General features: G+C 29.2%; 3 protein-coding genes across 7 annotated transcripts; 1 reads left to right on the top strand and 2 right to left on the bottom strand.

The window, feature by feature from the left end:
* Positions 1-516: 516 nt before the first annotated feature.
* Positions 517-5,131, top strand: LOC101496547 (phosphatidylinositol/phosphatidylcholine transfer protein SFH6-like). 2 transcript variants are annotated; one of them, XM_073369211.1, is made up of 14 exons: positions 517-874; positions 1,092-1,356; positions 1,757-1,856; positions 2,331-2,597; positions 2,699-2,776; positions 3,045-3,146; positions 3,280-3,329; positions 3,420-3,519; positions 3,630-3,728; positions 3,822-3,935; positions 4,020-4,164; positions 4,331-4,629; positions 4,791-4,876; positions 4,986-5,131. In XM_073369211.1, the coding sequence occupies exons 1-14, from the start codon at positions 865-867 to the stop codon at positions 5,053-5,055; spliced, it is 1,785 nt and encodes a 594-aa protein (XP_073225312.1). In that variant the 5' UTR covers positions 517-864; the 3' UTR covers positions 5,056-5,131. The 2 variants fall into 2 exon arrangements, with proteins under 2 accessions (XP_073225312.1, XP_004500992.1); XM_004500935.4 differs by having other exon boundaries at positions 519-874; positions 4,791-4,865.
* On the bottom strand, positions 5,086-11,585 carry LOC101495995 (inositol-pentakisphosphate 2-kinase-like). Of its 4 annotated transcripts, none has more exons than XM_004500933.4 (10): positions 11,283-11,585; positions 11,079-11,195; positions 10,780-10,989; positions 9,936-10,083; positions 8,975-9,015; positions 8,691-8,801; positions 7,923-8,519; positions 6,598-6,804; positions 6,437-6,505; positions 5,086-5,466 (listed from the first exon to the last, which is right to left on the bottom strand). In XM_004500933.4, the coding sequence occupies exons 2-8, from the start codon at positions 11,178-11,180 to the stop codon at positions 6,661-6,663; spliced, it is 1,353 nt and encodes a 450-aa protein (XP_004500990.1). In that variant the 5' UTR covers positions 11,181-11,195; positions 11,283-11,585; the 3' UTR covers positions 5,086-5,466; positions 6,437-6,505; positions 6,598-6,660. The 4 variants fall into 4 exon arrangements, with proteins under 4 accessions (XP_004500990.1, XP_012571463.1, XP_004500991.1 ...); XM_012716009.3 differs by having other exon boundaries at positions 6,602-6,804; XM_004500934.4 differs by having other exon boundaries at positions 6,437-6,804; positions 11,075-11,195.
* A 1,834-nt stretch (positions 11,586-13,419) lies between these two features.
* Positions 13,420-16,475, bottom strand: LOC101510714 (uncharacterized; the record flags this gene model as incomplete). The annotated part of the gene is made up of 2 exons (XM_004501065.3): positions 13,420-15,237; positions 15,341-16,475. Coding segments are annotated over 2 exons (2,796 nt in total), but the record flags the coding sequence as incomplete, so codon positions are not given.
* Between the last annotated feature and the right edge of the window lie 4,392 nt (positions 16,476-20,867).

The following is a 20,867-nucleotide window of genomic DNA, read 5'->3' as shown; positions in this document are numbered from 1 at the left end:
TTAATGAGTTTCAATATTCATAAAAATTTCAATATTGAATGATCTCAATATTCATAAAAATTAAACATTAAATATTTGATTTATTATTCAATTAAATAAAGTTTTAGTTTTTTTTTCTTTGCTAGATTAAATTTTGGATTTTTTACAATAAAAGGTTTCAAGCATTATTATTATTATTTTTTATTTTATATTTAAATTTATTTATTTAATTATAAAAAATAGATAAATACTCCCTATTTTAGGGAAATATGTCGACTATTTTATATCTATATAAAAAACATTATAATGCATTTCATGTTACTAATTAATTTTGATGAAACAAATAACATAACTACTGGACCAATTATTTACGATACTAATTCTCTATAATAATTATTATTATTATTTAAAAAAACAGAGGTCGACGAAAGGCAGGGGAAGATGGATGTGATTTCCAGCCAATGCTAGTCAACTAACTAATAAATAGTGGGCCACAGGAGCACAAGGTGGCAAATTGGCAACGGGTCCAGAATCCAAACTCAAACAGATTTTTTCTTTTTTAGAGTGTGATTGTGAGTTAGTCCAAAAAAATATAGTGTGATTATGAGGTGAAGGTGAAGCATCCATATGAATTATTAAAAATATATGATGATAATACCAGAACATTTTGTAGTATCAACATTATCACCCTTTGCAATAAATTTGTCTTTTGCCGACACCCTCTTGTGTCTGCTACATGCATGTATTAGATGATTTACCCTACTCATGTATCCTTCACCCAAAAAAAAAATATCAATAGCACTTAAAAGAATTATTAATTTTGCTTTGCCTCTGCTTCCTCAAGTTTCACTACCTACTTGAATTTTCATTAACCATTATCTTGACATGTCCGATTGTGAGTAGTAACCTCTATCCTTTCTTATTCTTGGTTTATATTTTTTATTCATTTTTCATTGATTTATACCCATTGAGGTACTTATTGTTGTCATCTAAATGTTTTCTTTTTTGGGTTAAAGATTTGTTTCAACATTCTTTTTTTAAGAAGGTCCAATTTGATTGGGCTGAGTTTAGTTGAATGAATGAATGACACCTTTGAAACACTATTTGATTAGGCAACGATGAAAGAAGAGACAATTCAGAGGATGATAAGTGGAAAAAAATGGGAAGTCTTAAAAAGAAAGCAATAAATGCATCTTGCAAATTGAGGCATTCTCTTAAGAAGAAAAGAAGCAGTAAAAGTGGGAGTAGGAGCAATTCCCTCTCCATTGAAGATGTTCGACAAGTTGAGGAGCTTCATGCAGTCGATGCATTTCGACACAAACTTGTATTAGATAACTTGCTTCCTCCAATACATGATGACTATCATATGTTATTAAGGTTACACCCCTTATTCCTTACTAGTTATGTATGTTCAATGTCCATGATAGAAAGATGTATTACACACTAGTGTCTATATATAAATTATTTTTATAACAAAACATAAAATAAAGTCAAATAATTTTTATATAAACTATTAATTATTTTCATAAATTATTTTGGAGAACTTATGGAAATAAGCTGAAAATAGACCATGTCATAAATTGTTTTTATAATATTTCTCAAATAGTTTTACAAGTGATTATATTTATAGGTAAACTCAAATAAATCAATACAAATAAATTGTATGTCTCTTTGCATATTTATAGTTGACATTGCAGATGACAAGTGGAATGTGGATATGGTTTGTTCCCCTTATTGTATAGTTTAGAACTAAATTTATATAACAAATCTGTTGTAGATTCTTGAAAGCAAGGAAGTTTGATATTGAGAAAGCAAAGCTCATGTGGGCCAACATGATCCAATGGAGAAAAGACTATGGTACAGATACAATTATTGAGGTGAACAATCTAATTCAATAATATACCAAGTATTTTATTTGGTTGCTCTTTTTTGGTAAATTGTATTTTTTTTAACTATTATATTGATGCGAAGTATTTACCAATTTCGCCGTATCTGTCAAGGAATCTAACTAACCACTGTTAGTAAGGTTTCCCTCTCCAACTACATTTTTTCCTTGTTTGAGGAATGTGAATCTAATTACATTGGACTAATGTAATGTTGGTAGTAACATGTTTGATTTTAGGGTGATGCTAACAAGTTTTGAGGAAAAAATATCACTTTTTACAATTTCAAAATATGAATTACAAAATTTCCAACATTTTTTTTTCTTTTTATATTTATATTTTTAACAAGTGCCCCAAAGCAGTTGTTAGCATTTCCTTTAATTTTATAGTCTAAAATGATTAGCTTTTCTTTTTTTCCTCTTTCGAATTTGGTGTTCATACTATATATACTATGGTTTTACTCTATAGGATTTTGATTTCAAGGAGTTGCAAGAAGTCCACAAGTATTATCCACATGGTTATCATGGTGTGGATAAAGAAGGAAGACCTGTTTATATTGAGAGGCTAGGGAAAGTTGATCCCAATAGGCTTATGCAAGTAACTACAATGGAAAGATACTTGAGATACCATGTTCAGGGTTTTGAGAAAGCATTTACTGTCAAATTTCCAGCTTGCTCTATAGCTGCTAAGCGACACATAGATTCAAGTACAACAATTTTGGATGTTCAAGGAGTGGTAAGTTGAAAGACTAAATGGCAACTGATTCAGACACCATTTTAACTTGAAATTTGTCAGGACTAGTGTTTATATTTACTATTCTTCCCTTTGATTTCTAGGGTTTCAAAAACTTTACCAAGTCTGCAAGAGAACTCATCATCCAGATGCAGAAGATTGATAATGATTACTATCCTGAAGTATGCAGAATAAGAAAGTTTGGATAAACATTTCCACAAGAGCTTATGAAAAAAAATATATATATATATAAAAGAATATGGTTAATAGTTGCTTCCCATATAAATTAAAATTGAAATTGAATTTTTTTTCTATAAATCTATTTTTTATCTAACTTCTCTATAAACTTATTTCAATTGAGAAGCTCCTTAATCATTGCATTTTTGGCATCTCAATTTTCTAATCATTTGTAGTGTTTCTAATTTATGATCTATAAATGACACTGCGCAGACACTTTGCCAAATGTTTATCATCAATGGTGGTCCTGGTTTTAAGCTTCTCTGGAACACAGTGAAAACATTTCTTGATCCCAAAACTACTTCAAAGATTCATGTATGTATTCCTTACTTCAGTTATTGTTTGTTTCAGATTTTTATAAGATTCCGTTGATGTAATAACCTTCTGTATTTTTATTGTTTGTTTCAATACTACTATACGGTTAATTGAAACTTGAATGTTCCATTAGGTTCTTGGAAACAAGTTCCAAAGTAAATTACTTGAGATAATTGATGTGAGGTAACTCTACATTTAGTTCTGTTCTTGCCATTAATTCATAATTAACTTGTATTGTTGTATGAAATAATCTAACCAGCTATAAATTCTCAGTGAGCTGCCAGAATTTCTAGGCGGTAGTTGCACTTGTGTAGATCATGGCGGCTGTATGAGATCTGATAAAGGGCCATGGCAAGACCAAAACATCTTAAAGGTTTTCAGCTTATTATGTAATCATAGGACTCTGTTACTGAATTTTAGCCTGGCTTTCAGTTCTGTTTTGCATTTTACTGCGACTCAACTAGAATAGTTGTGTGCATGCAGATGGTTCTTAGTGGTAAAGTGCAACGTTCTAGACAAATAGTAACAGTTTCCAAGGACAAGGGGAGGGTGATTGAGTGCGATAAAACATCTTATCCAATGGTAAGTTTTCCAGCACTATCTCAGACATTGTATGATGAGATGTAATCATTATCACATATATCATCCTTTGAATTTTGGTTTTTGGGAGCACAGATAAGAAACGGCTATACATCTACTGGAGAATCAGGATCTGAAGCTGAAGATATCACCTCTCCCAAAGCAAGTGGAAATTCTATGAACCCTATATTGACTCCTGTCAAAGAAGAGGCAAGTGATTATACATTGATCACAACTTACAGAAAAGCAAAAATGTCGCAACAAATAAATATAAATGTTTTTATGTTCATCCAGGCAAAGTTTGTTGATAAGGCAGGTCATGGTGGCAGTTTCTCTGAGTATGATGAGTGTGTTCCCATGGTCGACAAGACTGTTGATGTTGGATTGAAGGAGAAGCAAACAACATCAGTTACACCACAAAACTCATTTGGCTCAAAAGGTTAGAATAAGTTTACACTATAGATTGGGATATTTAGGAAAAATATGTGTATAAATTTGCAAAATGAATTTGTAACCCATTACTGACATGTTGATTGGATGTCAAAGATCTTGTTTATGCTTAACTTGATAGCAATACTTATGGAATTTTTATGGAGTCGATGCAGATAATCTGCTTATGGTAACCATGACTGCTACAGCTGGTTTCATCTTTGCCCTTTTTGCTTTTGCTCGTTCAATAGCATTTCGTGCGACAAAGGGAATAAAAAAGGAGGAACTTGCTACCGGATTTACGAAGACAAACCTCTCCCCATCTTCTACCTTAAGACGCCTTGATGAGCTTGAAGAAAAAGTTGAGATGCTTCAGTCAAAAGTGAATGTGATGCCACGTGAGAAAGAGGAGCTGCTGAATGCTGCAGTTTGTCGTGTGGATGCATTGGAAGCAGAGCTCATTGCTACCAAGAAGGTAACTGTATTTTATTTGCTATCAAATTATGTATCATGTGGAACGTTTTCCTGTCATTGCTAAGGGGTTTCTTTAAGTGTATATTATATTATTAGTTCGCTCGATTGTTCAACCATTTGTTCTGTATAATTGTTAACTATCGTTTTCAACTTTCTAAACAGGCTTTGTATGAGGCTTTAATAAGACAAGAAGAACTTTTGGCATACACAGACAGTCAGAAAAAAAGCAAATTCAAGGCAAGTCAGAGGTTAATGCATCTTGTCTAGTTTGTATATATAAAAAAGAAAAATCAAATGCTAGTTATCATCCTGTGCACGGGAACTCTTTAACATGTATTCACTCTGTTTATAATGCAGTGCTGGTAAAGGGACGGTGGCTCTCTCTCTCTCTCTCCTTGCATGCATGTGTCTCAGGAGAATAAATTGACATGTATAATAATGTATAAATTACAGTAAATAAAGGTTCTGGATGTCTGTTTCCAATACAAAGTTCTTCATTTGAATGTGTTTGGGTATTGACTAATATAATATCCACACAATTTTTAACTTATAAATGGATCCATGAAATCATTAGAATAAATAAAACAAAAATACTATCGCAGAACATATACATTTTTTTGCTTGACAGATGGATAATGGTACAAAATGGCACCGAGTATATATAATGGAACAGACATATTCAGTAATAGCATATCATAACATCGTATCTCTTTCTTGGATTATGAAGAATAGCATCTCTGCCGATTATCTCCAATATTCACACCTTTGTAAAACTGCAAATAATTTGGTCGCCTTTTGCCTGCATCTTGAACAGCACAGTTTGCTGATGCCAGAGTCTCTGCAATACACAAGTCCATCAGTTAAGTAAATATTTCCAACCAAAAGCAGAGAATCAAAATGAATGAACACCAAATAGTACAGAAGCTTGTCGGTGTTAGGATAGAATGAATTTAGAAGTGACATCATAATACTTCTCCCTTAATAAAAGAGTGCCATAAAGTGGAAGTAGACAAGTAGTGCACGAGTCAAGAATATGAAAAATTAGACGAATAGGAAATCTAAAACTATAATGCCAGAAAACAAGCACAAGAAGAAACAAGAACCAAAATTTCCTAAGATAAATTAATTTCTCTAAGATTTCATCTATACTACCCAATTCAACATGTTCCAATTAGATCTTTGGCTGAAAACTAAATGGAGTGACAGTGCTAATAGACAATTAAACAATGCAAGTCAGATAATGCCCAATATCTGTTCACCATTACAACCTCTACATATGATAAATTGATAATCAGATCAACGCTACATGCACCCAACGCTATTCACCAAAAATATTACCAAAAACACATACTTCTTACTCACTAAGATGATATTAGAAAAAATAATGACAGCCATTTTGTATTACTAGTTGAATCTATGTAGTAACACTAGAATTCAAGTAGTAAAAGATTGTCCCTTTTTTACCAAAATACATACTATTCAGTAATACCAAAATACAATCTTCATTAATATCAAGATCTACTTCTGCAAAACCAACCCACATATCCCTTTTGTACTACTTGAGTTCATGATAGTAAAAAAATAAAAAAAACTTATGTGCATTTCCTTAGATATTTTTCGTATGGTTCTTAAACTTAAAATACACCTTTTATGGTTACAACAAACTTTGAGAAAATTATGAAATTGAGGAAATCATGGTTGGTTTAGTTATGAACCATATGAAGAGCCCCTGAGGAAATACACCTAAGTTTTGTCCTGTAAAAACTCCTAGTGTATGCCTTGGCGGAAGAGAGAGAGAAAGGAAAAACCTTGTAACAGCTTGTAAGCTCATTGTATGGCACAGGATGCATCATCAGTCAAGCCACGGCCAAACTAGGCTGACCAAAGGAAAAACCAGATCTGAGCTGTCATATGTTTGGGGAGGCAACAGTAGAAGGAATAGATAAACTATTGATCAAATTTCACGTACTTACGGACACAATCTTCCTCCAGTGCCATCGATAACCAGAGTTTATTAGACCTCAATATGCAATTAAGATTCTTGCAAGTTTGGGACTTCATTTCTTCCTTGATCCATTTTGAGCATTTCACTGTAGCAGCTTACTATCTTCTTGTCTAATTCATAATATTCTTCCATTTTACTCATTCTCTTCAAATCCAGGTCAATAAAATACACCTAATACAAATAAAATTGCAGGTAAAGTAAGACATAAAATGTAATGAGCATTACAGCTGTTATTTTGTTTTATAGATAAATAAAACATAATAAAAAAAAAAAATTTTGACAAATTGGAAATGCTATGGCTTTTGGTTTCATTGCTTCTTGAAAGAAGAAATCACAAGAACATGTTCAGTAAAAAAAAATATATTAATAATAATACCAATAATAATAATAATAATAATAATAATAAAAGTAGTTAGATAGTAAGAGAGGTATTCAGATTTGCTGGTACTGCAAACAGAGTTGTAGCTCAATTATAAAAGGTGAAGTGAAACCCTTGGCATGAGGATTATATCCTTAATCTCTGTTATTGGTTCACTAAAGCTTTAAAACATGTTTTTACTCTTTTTCCTTCTCTATTTTCTCAGCTCCGGCTCCTTATAACCTCCAACTCTGTTTTTGGGCGCTTAAAACCATTTCTAATTTAAACCTATATATATAGATGGGGATCTGTTGACTCCAAGAGTAACTCTGACTTACTCCTCTTAATAACTCAATATAAACGATGAATTTTACTAATTCAACAGTTGATTATTAACATAATATGTTAATGATCAAGCACACACAGTTTTATATAAATCCGAAATTTGTAGCTATGTAATCTAGCCACCGATATTTACTTATACTTTTTAAAGCTTATTATACGTTCATTTGAAATTATTTAATGAAGTATCAAATAGTTTTAAAATTTTATAAAATTTCATGGAGTTGATCTACTCATTAAGAACTTTTAATTTGGCAATTGAATTGGTGAAATTTGTCGTTGATATTAAGTTATTAAGCGGAGTAACTCATTACAAAACTACTTCTGGAGTCAACGGATCCCCACACTATATATATAAGACTTTTTTTATTGAAATACAGATCATAAAAGATTTTATCATTTCCAGCAAACAAAATTTTGAATGACCATTCACAACCTAAAGGACAATGGCTTTTGAAAATCAACATCCTTTTTGGCATATGCAGTCTAAATATACATGCAGAAGCTGAAGCAAACCAATCATCCTATGCTCTCGTCTACCTTTGCGAAAAATTTAAATAAAATATTAAGAATTTAAAGCACTGCCTACCTTGAAATCAAATGTTTGCTTAGTTGACTCAAGATATACATTATTGCATACAGATCCAGATTCCTCCTCTTTACTTGGTCTAAAACATATCATCAGACTGCAGTCTTTTGCAGTTGCTGCTATCAGGTAGTCCTTTACAATTGTCAAGCTTTCATCCAATGAAGCAGAATGCAAAGGGGTATATATTTTCCTTTGATCTTCATTCAACTCTGAACAGACCATGCACTGTTGATGAGTAATATCATAATATGCATGGATGGCTCCTTCTATGTCAACATTATCAAGCTTCTGAACCTCCAGGAGCCGATCAAGGACTCCTGATTTATGGGCGGCCTCAGTAACAAGAGTGAGGAAGTTCTCTGTACATAAACCATCATCAGACTGAATGATAGACTTAAGTGCAACTTCAAAGGCTTTTGCAATACAAAAATTTGTATCTTCTGCGCCACCTCCCAATCCACCAAATATGAGAGACCCATTCATAAAGACACGGAAATTGTTTTGAGGTGTAGTAAATAGATCCTTGATAGCTTTATGAATTTTTTCCTTTGATCCAGAGAACAAATCGAGTGGATTATACTCACTTAGCAACGATATCTGCAAAGATATTGGAAAAATAGATCACAAATTCAAGTTTAAAAGGAACAGTGTATTGGAGTGAAATAGTAATAACATGCATGAACAAAACAATGGATTGTATTTGTATCCATGACAGCCAGAACAAGTAAGCAATATGCAGCAGCAAAAGTTAAATTGTGGTCGGAGTACCTCTCCTTGATGCAATTTCAAGGCTTGGTGCATTTCAAAGCGAGTTACACTCTTTTTGATAGAAGTTTCTTCAGATATGAAGTTTGAAACAGGAAGAAATCCGCATTTGGGCTGCTTGTTCAAAAATAATACTTATGATAAGATGTTACAAGCAAGCAAACAAGAGGTAATGGGAAACAAGTTTGATAATTAATTTAAAATTTCAAAGCTTAAACTAGGTCATTGTCGGAATGGATTTCAAAAGTAAGATGTGCTATTAATGTATGACATTGTGGAGAACATACCTTTATCTCAACAGATATGCAGAGGCTAGATCCAAGATTACCTGAAACGAAACAGGAGGGTTGGAACAGAACTTTCAATTTTTTTGCTGATGTTATGCAGTTAGAAAATTTAATTCATGTGTTTATTAGATACTATTAGCAGGGACAACATCCAAAATGAAAGACGGCGGGATATAAATTAGGGCCTTTTTGCCAGAGTCAGATTAAGAAACTTGATAGAATACTTAAAATTATTAATAGCATGTTGCATTCCCCCCTAAAGTATTTTTAACTCCCTGCATTTTTATTTTTCTCTTACTAAAAGTTTGCAAAACACTACCTATCGAGCATGTTGGGACTCCAATTCAATGGGAGTAAAATACTCCAATCATTCATTCTGTCCTGTAAATAAGATTAAAAACTACCTTCTCTCACTTCTCCAGATCCATTATTTCTGCGCAAAAATATGTCAATTGAAAGAAAGTAAAATAAGGAGTATAGCAACAGCACATTCCACAATTTTATGGGCACAAGGGGGGAGGATAATATAATTTGAACTGAATCAGAAACCCATATAAAGGTTGAACTGAAGCAGAACTCCTTTTAAAGGTTCAGACACTCTTATGGGAGTAAAATACTCCAATCATTCATTCTGTCCTGTAAATAAGATTAAAAACTACCTTCTCTCACTTCTCCAGATCCATTATTTCTGCGCAAAAATATGTCAATTGAAAGAAAGTAAAATAAGGAGTATAGCAACAGCACATTCCACAATTTTATGGGCACAAGGGGGGAGGATAATATAATTTGAACTGAATCAGAAACCCATATAAAGGTTTAACTGAAGCAGAACCCCTTTTAAAGGTTCAGACAATCTTTCAAATTTTAACAAATGCAGAGTTTCAGGAACCAGCATTTAAAACCCAGTTTGGGTGAAAATTGAAAACAAGAGAAGCAAGTCCAGAGAAAGACATCTCAATACCATGTGCAAAGAGTGAATGATCTGACATGAGAAGCACATAGTCACAATGCATGTCAACCTGGGCAGTATCAACTCTCCAAGCAGGACGTTGACAAATAACATTCTTTTCAACCAATTCAAGAAATCCCGTCGAGACTTGGACATGCATCTAACAAAGTATTTAAGGGTAGGAGAAAGTCAGATACCACATATAGTAAAAGCTTGTAAGTTGATGATTTAACAGTTTCATGAACAATTGTAATCCTCTAAATACACATTTATCGGTAACAAAGATAGTAAACTAAAACGGAGGCATCGATGTTAGGAATGAGGTAATGGGATTTACTCTACTTCGAGGGAAGAGAAGCCTCTTGAACGAAAGAAAAAAAAAGACTAATTTTTCATTTCATGATCATTCCATCAGCCAATACAAGGTTATATAGCTATAGCCAATATGCAATAACAAAATTAGTAGCAAAGTAACAACAGAATGCTAACAAACTTATTCTACAATATAGCTAAGTCATCACATCCATCCACTTTTGTTTGGCCATAGTTTGGGGTTCCAAGATTGTATCTATAAAAATTCATGAACCGTACAATTGTATATTATTAAACTCCACAATTGACTGTGACAGAAAGCAAATTGTCATGAGCGATTACATTCCTCTAAATAAACATTTATCAATAAATAACAAAGATAGTAAGCTAAAACAGAGACATCTACCATCCCACAAGGCCAAAAAAACAATGTAGACTGGATATTCATTAGAACAATCAAAATGAGCATGGTTTGAAATAAATCCTGAAAGGAAGGATAAATGAGCATGATCATGGTAATGGGTCATTGAGAGACAAAACATACCCCAGCATCAACATATTCGGAACCAAGCAATGGCTTCATAACATGGAGAACAAATAGTTGGCTTGCAATTTCATGGTCAGAAGATGAAATGAGTTCATCAACATCTTTCCAAAGCAAACGTTCATGAGCAGTCAAAGCAGAAGGGCTGCTTGCAATCACTGTCGGTGTATCATTCCTTGGAGCCTTTCGGATACGCATCACTTTCCCAATCTGCACAAAAAAACACACTCTTCAGCTTCAAAAACAATGCGGTTAATTAAAGAGAAAGAGATAACTGAGGAAGAGAAAGAAGAACTCGCAAATGAGGAGGATGATCCGTTGTAAGCAAGAACAAGATTAGCAGCTCCTTCGCCTCTGTAAATCCAATCATCTGCTTCTTTCTCCCTTAAAATTACCTCCATCCAACAACTTCTCACCTGAAAAGATGAATTGTGATCATTGAAGCATTTCATCAAACACTAATAAGACACTCGAAATTCAATTGAAGAAAAGGTTAAAAATACCTATTACTGAAATCGAATCGAAGATACCACAATGCAATGGCTATTATACTGTATGTATCCAGTTGCAGTTATTGACGTATCTTATGTATTGTGATGTGATGAAATGGAATGTGGTTCTCAAAGTGCCAATTTTTTACTGTTATGTTCCTCAAAATGCAACCCGATCAAACTTGGAAAATACCTCAAACTATTCCCGGAGGTTTTTTACTACGAGAACAAGAATGTCGTACGTGGACCGTTCATCATGGCCCAAAATCTGCAACCAGACCAAAAGAACCTAGCTTTTAGTTTTCATTTTTAAGATTAAAATGTTGGTTTGCTAACTCGTTTTAGTACATTTATTGTTTTTTTTTTTTTTTTACTTTTATAAAGAAAATTGATAAAATAATTAACGTGTTTATTTGTTAAAATTTTTAAGATAAAAAATGTTTCTAGTAAATTGAAATTGTATTTATTTTTTTTTTTAGAGCAGTCAGCCAAATAGATGTTTGGAATATATCAAGTTTGTATTAATAGAAATAATATCTCGTCTGTTAAGAAATTAATGACCAATTAAAAAATTAGGAAGAATGAATTAAAAATAAAAAATTAAGAAAGAAAAAAATAAAACTTCCAATTATATCACGACATTTATACGTGATGCATTGAGAATTTAGTGGCCAATTAAAAAATTAAAAATAAAATACAATACACCACAACTCTTAACAGTTTTTGAAGGTAAATATGCGACAGTTGAGAAGTTAATGGTCAGTTAAAAAAGTAAGAAGAATGAATTAAAAATAAAAGATTTTTTTTTTTTTAAGAAAAAAATAAAACTTCCATTATACCATGACTTTATACATGATAATGCATCGTTGAGAAGTTAACGATTAATTAAAAAATAAAAAGAATGAATTAAAAATAAAATACAGTACACTATTACTTGATAGTTTTTTAAAGTAATTGTTTTTAAACACTACTTTATCAACCACAGATTCAAATTAATTTAATAAAAAAATTTATTTTATTTTACTAATTGTTTTCCAACTTTCTTTTTTAATTCGTCTTCATCTGTTAACCATCTATCCTCAATAATCTCTCATTTTCCGTGTCTCTTTTATAAATATCATTCCTATTATCTCATCTGTACACAATTTTCTCTTAATTTTTTCTATTTTAAAAATTCGTTATTTATTTTTTTGTTTATCGTTATCCGATGTCCGACAAAAAATCAGATTTTGTTACTTCAATTTCTCCAAAAAATAGTCATGGAATTTGGTTGTTAGAATCGTGCAATTATGGTTTCTGTCTGATCTGAATATCAAACATAAATTTTATGCGATTGAAATTGTACTGATGATGGATGACAAGGTTTAACTCTTTGTTTTATAAATTCAAATTTTAAATTATACACAAACTTATTTGTTATTTTATTAATTTAACATGTTTCATACCGTTAGGGTCATAAAATTCAAACAACAGTGCGAAAAGCTCTTATTTATCGATTTGAGACGTGAGAGAGTTGTGTACAACTTTTGTTCTCTTGGTGTTGCGTCTAACTCTAGAGCATATAGAACAACCGGACACCTTTGAATTTGCAAAATAGTATTGGTTCGAGAGTTTAGTCACAGTCTCTCCGTACTCAATTTCATTCCCAGAAATTCAAAATGTTTGACAGTTTTTTAAAGGTAATTGTTTTTTAAACACTACTTTAGCAACACCGCTTTAAATTAATTTAATTAAAAAATTTATTTTATTTTAAGAATTCTTTTAGTGCCATCAGATTTTGCTTTTTAATTCGCCTTCTCGGTCAATTGTCTCTCTTCCTCTCCTTTTTTTGCGTCTCTTTTGTAAATATCATTCATGTTACACAAATCATTTTTAACTTTTTTTTACCAAATATTCCTTATTCATTTTGTGTTTATCTTTCTTCTGATGTCTGAAAAAAAAAGATTTTGTTGTTTCAATTTCTGAGCCATGGAGTTTGGTTGTTAAAGTTGTGGGATTGTGGTTTAATTCTCTTTGTGTAAATTCAAATTTTAAATTATATTATTTGTGTATTAACAAACCTGTCTTTCATATTGAACTAGTGAGTAACCCGTGCGTCGCACGGATACAAATTACTATATTGATAAATATATTGTTATAATAAAGTTATATAATATAAAAATTTGAATTAACATTGACATTCAAGACATAATTTTATTGACATTGACATTAAAGACATAATATGAATTTTATCATCAATTCAATTCCATACAAAAAATAACTTACAATAAACAAATATAACCGTAAAAAGAATGTCGTATACATGTTTACAAATTATTGAAAATTTCTTTGTACACAACATTTTTGGTGTCGGTACATAGTTTTCCTTCTTCATCTAAAATAACAATCTTCAATCCTTCCCTAGACTTTACTCGTGAAATAGCCACATAGAATTGACCATGAGTAAATACAGGTCGCTTTAAATACAAACCAACTTGAGAAAGAGATTGACCCTGACTCTTATTTATGGTCATTGCAAAACACAACGACAATGGAAATTGTCTTCTCTGGAATTTAAATGGGAAAGCTGGATCAGATGGAACCAAATTCATCCTTGGTATATAAATCTTATCACCGATGTTTTTTCCCGTGATCACAGTTGCTCCAATAATATTTGTACACAATTCATTTATGAGCAACCTTGTTCCATTACATAGTCCATTAGCTTGATCAATGTTCCTCAAAAGCATGACTGGAACACCAATCTTTAATCTTAATCGGTGATTTGGAATTCCAGAACATTTCATGTCATTCAAAAATTCTGGTGTGAACCAATCTCCCTGCACAGCACAATTTTCATCAGAAAGGACAGTTGAGTCTGAACTAATGTATTCCTTTTCCTCTTCTGGAATTAATGATAAAATATAATCATTAACGATATCTACAGTATCATGAGTCGGAGCAAGTATTGCCCTCTCTTCATAGTATTTCAAATTGTTTATGTTCTGTAAAAGCAGTGGATATGTCAATTCAAACAGAGATAATAGAGGATTTTGGGAATTTGTTACCAATAAGTCTTCAGGAATATTAATAATACTCTCCCCTAACTCATTTGAGTCATGTTTACCGTTTCCAATATCAAGCATCCAATCTGCAAAATCTTTAATGTCATTAGTATATGCATTGGGTTCTGCAGATGTTAAACGCATGTTTCTTGATAATGTCAAAACCTTGCAGTATTTCCATAATTCAGATGAGTTTATTGAAGCTGCCACTATATCATGCCTACAACCTTTTCTAACAACAGGTAATATTTGTCTAAAATCACCTCCAAAAACAACTACCTTCCCACCAAATGGTTTATGTAGGTTAGCCTCATCTACAGTCCTCATGATATCTCTAAAAGTACGATCTACAGCTTCAGCACATAATTTATTTAGCATTGGAGCTTCATCCCATATAATAAGCTTAGAATGTATGATAAGATTAGCTCTATCAGTGCGTTGTTTGATGTCACATGTAGATGTTTCGGTTGTAACCAAAGGAATCTTTAATGCGGAATGAGCTGTTTTTCCTCCAGGTAATAATAAAGCTGCAATCCCACTGGAGGCAATATTTAAAACAATTGAACCTTGGGATCTCAATGCAGCTGATAAAGTTCTCCAGATAAATGTTTTTCCTGTGCCTCCATATCCATATAAGAAGTAAAACCCTCCCGAATTAGTCATCACAGAAGCAATAATTTGATCATACACTGACCTTTGTTCTGCGGTTAAGGATGACAATAATGAGATGTGGGTTGCAGCTAACTCATCTTTGTCATAGTTTAATTCATCAGCCAAGAACCTATTTTCAAATTGATTCATATTTGAATGGGTAGGGCATGGCATGGTCTTAAAACTTTTAAGAGATTTACCACTCATGAAAAGTAGTTTGTCCAACTCAACCAAACAAATATTTTTTAACTCATCGTCACTTATTTGAAGGCCTGAATCAAAGAGAATGATTTTAATCATATAGTTAGTGTTGTAAAATATTAATAATAATAACACAAAATTAATATATATAGTATTTAATATTTAATTGCATACCTGGGTTGTTTAACATTTTCCTTTTTTCGTATAAAATTCCATCACATAAAAGTTTCCATGTAGCTTCCCAAACAACAAAAGGATTTGTCATTGAATTCATGAACAATAATATAACAAATAATCTCCTCAATTGATGTCCAGAGGCCAACTGACTTGCTTCAGTAATAGCATACACAAATTCATTGTCATCTTGCAGCAACCCAAGTGCAAAACACGCTTCCTTAAAGGTTTTATGTGTTGTGCCATCCACTCTCTTAATATCATTGTAACTTGTGCACCCTTTTTGTATTGTCAATAGGAGTCTCAAAAAATAAACATCCCCACCTCCTGGGGGAATATAAGTAAGTCTTCCAATTGAATTACCTTGCTTTCTGGGCTGCCATGTTTTGCTATTTTTTATATAAACAAACCTTGTAGGAAATTCAGCATAAGTCAATTCTCTTCCTTCAGGATACTTTTTGTTTGCCTCAAACCAAGCCAAAAACATTGTGTCAAGTTCTTCATTACGCGCCACAACAGATTGAATTGAATAATTTTCTGAATACATTACAGATTGCTCATTTTCAAGGTGAAATGAAAGCCTTATAACAGGAGGCCACCTTTGATGGATGTCATACTCAAAAGTTCTCCAAACAGCCTCACACGGGGCCAAATACCTGCACTCATAGTATTGTTTTATCTCATCAAGTACCTGGCCATTTTCTGTTCGGTTTGAAATCTCTATTGTGGCTCTATCTGGTCCTTTATTAACATACTTAAACAAATACTTTATTGAGTTTCCCTTGTTGCAATACTCAACATTGACATGTGCTTGATATTTCATCAACAAATGTGGATTGTATGGAACTACAAACCTATTGTCCAAACTGATTCCTTTTTTCAAAACGGACAAACCAGTATCTCGTCGCTTGTACTTTGGATAACCTTCATCGTCAACTATAGTTGAAGATTGGTAATCCTTTGGAAAATACTTTGAGCACTTGCCATCTTTCATGCACGGAGATTTTGGATTGGAAGATCCACATGGACCATGTAGCATGAAACTTGAAACAACATTTGCAAGTTTTGGATATAAATTACAATCAGGTAGTTCTGCTGAAATGAACTTGTCGATGTCATTACTAACAAAAAGTTTGTGTATAATTTAAAACTTTGACTTTATAAAAGAAAGACACAATATGAAACACAAATTTGTTAAATTAATAAAATAACAAAAAGTTTGTGTATAATTTAAAACTTTGACTTTATAAAAGAAAGACACAATATGAAACACAAATTTGTTAAATTAATAAAATAACAAAAAGTTTGTGTATAATTTAAAACTTTGACTTTATAAAAGAAAGACACAATATGAAACACAAATTTGTTAAATTAATAAAATAACAAAAAGTTTGTGTATAATTTAAAACTTTGACTTTATAAAAGAAAGACACAATATGAAACACAAATTTGTTAAATTAATAAAATAACAAAAAGTTTGTGTATAATTTAAAACTTTGACTTTATAAAAGAAAGACACAATATGAAACACAAATTTGTTAAATTAATAAAATAACAAAAAGTTTGTGTATAATTTAAAACTTTGACTTTATAAAAGAAAGACACAATATGAAACACAAATTTGTTAAATTAATAAAATAACAAAAAGTTTGTGTATAATTTAAAACTTTGACTTTATAAAAGAAAGACACAATATGAAACACAAATTTGTTAAATTAATAAAATAACAAAAAGTTTGTGTATAATTTAAAACTTTGACTTTATAAAAGAAAGACACAATATGAAACACAAATTTGTTAAATTAATAAAATAACAAAAAGTTTGTGTATAATTTAAAACTTTGACTTTATAAAAGAAAGACACAATATGAAACACAAATTTGTTAAATTAATAAAATAACAAAAAGTTTGTGTATAATTTAAAACTTTGACTTTATAAAAGAAAGACACAATATGAAACACAAATTTGTTAAATTAATAAAATAACAAAAAGTTTGTGTATAATTTAAAACTTTGACTTTATAAAAGAAAGACACAATATGAAACACAAATTTGTTAAATTAATAAAATAACAAAAAGTTTGTGTATAATTTAAAACTTTGACTTTATAAAAGAAAGACACAATATGAAACACAAATTTGTTAAATTAATAAAATAACAAAAAGTTTGTGTATAATTTAAAACTTTGACTTTATAAAAGAAAGACACAATATGAAACACAAATTTGTTAAATTAATAAAATAACAAAAAGTTTGTGTATAATTTAAAACTTTGACTTTATAAAAGAAAGACACAATATGAAACACAAATTTGTTAAATTAATAAAATAACAAAAAGTTTGTGTATAATTTAAAACTTTGACTTTATAAAAGAAAGACACAATATGAAACACAAATTTGTTAAATTAATAAAATAACAAAAAGTTTGTGTATAATTTAAAACTTTGACTTTATAAAAGAAAGACACAATATGAAACACAAATTTGTTAAATTAATAAAATAACAAAAAGTTTGTGTATAATTTAAAACTTTGACTTTATAAAAGAAAGACACAATATGAAACACAAATTTGTTAAATTAATAAAATAACAAAAAGTTTGTGTATAATTTAAAACTTTGACTTTATAAAAGAAAGACACAATATGAAACACAAATTTGTTAAATTAATAAAATAACAAAAAGTTTGTGTATAATTTAAAACTTTGACTTTATAAAAGAAAGACACAATATGAAACACAAATTTGTTAAATTAATAAAATAACAAAAAGTTTGTGTATAATTTAAAACTTTGACTTTATAAAAGAAAGACACAATATGAAACACAAATTTGTTAAATTAATAAAATAACAAAAAGTTTGTGTATAATTTAAAACTTTGACTTTATAAAAGAAAGACACAATATGAAACACAAATTTGTTAAATTAATAAAATAACAAAAAGTTTGTGTATAATTTAAAACTTTGACTTTATAAAAGAAAGACACAATATGAAACACAAATTTGTTAAATTAATAAAATAACAAAAAGTTTGTGTATAATTTAAAACTTTGACTTTATAAAAGAAAGACACAATATGAAACACAAATTTGTTAAATTAATAAAATAACAAAAAGTTTGTGTATAATTTAAAACTTTGACTTTATAAAAGAAAGACACAATATGAAACACAAATTTGTTAAATTAATAAAATAACAAAAAGTTTGTGTATAATTTAAAACTTTGACTTTATAAAAGAAAGACACAATATGAAACACAAATTTGTTAAATTAATAAAATAACAAAAAGTTTGTGTATAATTTAAAACTTTGACTTTATAAAAGAAAGACACAATATGAAACACAAATTTGTTAAATTAATAAAATAACAAAAAGTTTGTGTATAATTTAAAACTTTGACTTTATAAAAGAAAGACACAATATGAAACACAAATTTGTTAAATTAATAAAATAACAAAAAGTTTGTGTATAATTTAAAACTTTGACTTTATAAAAGAAAGACACAATATGAAACACAAATTTGTTAAATTAATAAAATAACAAAAAGTTTGTGTATAATTTAAAACTTTGACTTTATAAAAGAAAGACACAATATGAAACACAAATTTGTTAAATTAATAAAATAACAAAAAGTTTGTGTATAATTTAAAACTTTGACTTTATAAAAGAAAGACACAATATGAAACACAAATTTGTTAAATTAATAAAATAACAAAAAGTTTGTGTATAATTTAAAACTTTGACTTTATAAAAGAAAGACACAATATGAAACACAAATTTGTTAAATTAATAAAATAACAAAAAGTTTGTGTATAATTTAAAACTTTGACTTTATAAAAGAAAGACACAATATGAAACACAAATTTGTTAAATTAATAAAATAACAAAAAGTTTGTGTATAATTTAAAACTTTGACTTTATAAAAGAAAGACACAATATGAAACACAAATTTGTTAAATTAATAAAATAACAAAAAGTTTGTGTATAATTTAAAACTTTGACTTTATAAAAGAAAGACACAATATGAAACACAAATTTGTTAAATTAATAAAATAACAAAAAGTTTGTGTATAATTTAAAACTTTGACTTTATAAAAGAAAGACACAATATGAAACACAAATTTGTTAAATTAATAAAATAACAAAAAGTTTGTGTATAATTTAAAACTTTGACTTTATAAAAGAAAGACACAATATGAAACACAAATTTGTTAAATTAATAAAATAACAAAAAGTTTGTGTATAATTTAAAACTTTGACTTTATAAAAGAAAGACACAATATGAAACACAAATTTGTTAAATTAATAAAATAACAAAAAGTTTGTGTATAATTTAAAACTTTGACTTTATAAAAGAAAGACACAATATGAAACACAAATTTGTTAAATTAATAAAATAACAAAAAGTTTGTGTATAATTTAAAACTTTGACTTTATAAAAGAAAGACACAATATGAAACACAAATTTGTTAAATTAATAAAATAACAAAAAGTTTGTGTATAATTTAAAACTTTGACTTTATAAAAGAAAGACACAATATGAAACACAAATTTGTTAAATTAATAAAATAACAAAAAGTTTGTGTATAATTTAAAACTTTGACTTTATAAAAGAAAGACACAATATGAAACACAAATTTGTTAAATTAATAAAATAACAAAAAGTTTGTGTATAATTTAAAACTTTGACTTTATAAAAGAAAGACACAATATGAAACACAAATTTGTTAAATTAATAAAATAACAAAAAGTTTGTGTATAATTTAAAACTTTGACTTTATAAAAGAAAGACACAATATGAAACACAAATTTGTTAAATTAATAAAATAACAAAAAGTTTGTGTATAATTTAAAACTTTGACTTTATAAAAGAAAGACACAATATGAAACACAAATTTGTTAAATTAATAAAATAACAAAAAGTTTGTGTATAATTTAAAACTTTGACTTTATAAAAGAAAGACACAATATGAAACACAAATTTGTTAAATTAATAAAATAACAAAAAGTTTGTGTATAATTTAAAACTTTGACTTTATAAAAGAAAGACACAATATGAAACACAAATTTGTTAAATTAATAAAATAACAAAAAGTTTGTGTATAATTTAAAACTTTGACTTTATAAAAGAAAGACACAATATGAAACACAAATTTGTTAAATTAATAAAATAACAAAAAGTTTGTGTATAATTTAAAACTTTGACTTTATAAAAGAAAGACACAATATGAAACACAAATTTGTTAAATTAATAAAATAACAAAAAGTTTGTGTATAATTTAAAACTTTGACTTTATAAAAGAAAGACACAATATGAAACACAAATTTGTTAAATTAATAAAATAACAAAAAGTTTGTGTATAATTTAAAACTTTGACTTTATAAAAGAAAGACACAATATGAAACACAAATTTGTTAAATTAATAAAATAACAAAAAGTTTGTGTATAATTTAAAACTTTGACTTTATAAAAGAAAGACACAATATGAAACACAAATTTGTTAAATTAATAAAATAACAAAAAGTTTGTGTAT

Source organism: Cicer arietinum, chromosome 5 (genome assembly GCF_000331145.2).
Source record: "Cicer arietinum cultivar CDC Frontier isolate Library 1 chromosome 5, Cicar.CDCFrontier_v2.0, whole genome shotgun sequence".
Classification (NCBI taxonomy): Eukaryota; Viridiplantae; Streptophyta; class Magnoliopsida; order Fabales; family Fabaceae; genus Cicer; species Cicer arietinum.
Note: the sequence above shows the minus strand (reverse complement) of the source record. Positions and strands in the feature narration are given on the sequence as shown.

What these genes read in the sequence shown, in the direction of transcription:
- LOC101495995 (XM_012716008.3), bottom strand. Translation starts at nt 11,180, where the DNA reads ATGGAGGTAATTTTAAGGGAGAAAGAAGCAGATGATTGGATTTACAGA. An exon ending in ACGGATCATCCTCCTCATTT is followed by an intron (nt 10,990 to 11,078) that starts GCGAGTTCTTCT and finishes TTTTTTGTGCAG; the next exon opens with ATTGGGAAAGTGATGCGTAT. An exon ending in GCATATCTGTTGAGATAAAG is followed by an intron (nt 8,802 to 8,974) that starts GTATGTTCTCCA and finishes TTGAACAAGCAG; the next exon opens with CCCAAATGCGGATTTCTTCC.
- LOC101496547 (XM_073369211.1), top strand. An exon ending in GACTATCATATGTTATTAAG is followed by an intron (nt 1,357 to 1,756) that starts GTTACACCCCTT and finishes AATCTGTTGTAG; the next exon opens with ATTCTTGAAAGCAAGGAAGT. An exon ending in TTTTGGATGTTCAAGGAGTG is followed by an intron (nt 2,598 to 2,698) that starts GTAAGTTGAAAG and finishes TTTGATTTCTAG; the next exon opens with GGTTTCAAAAACTTTACCAA.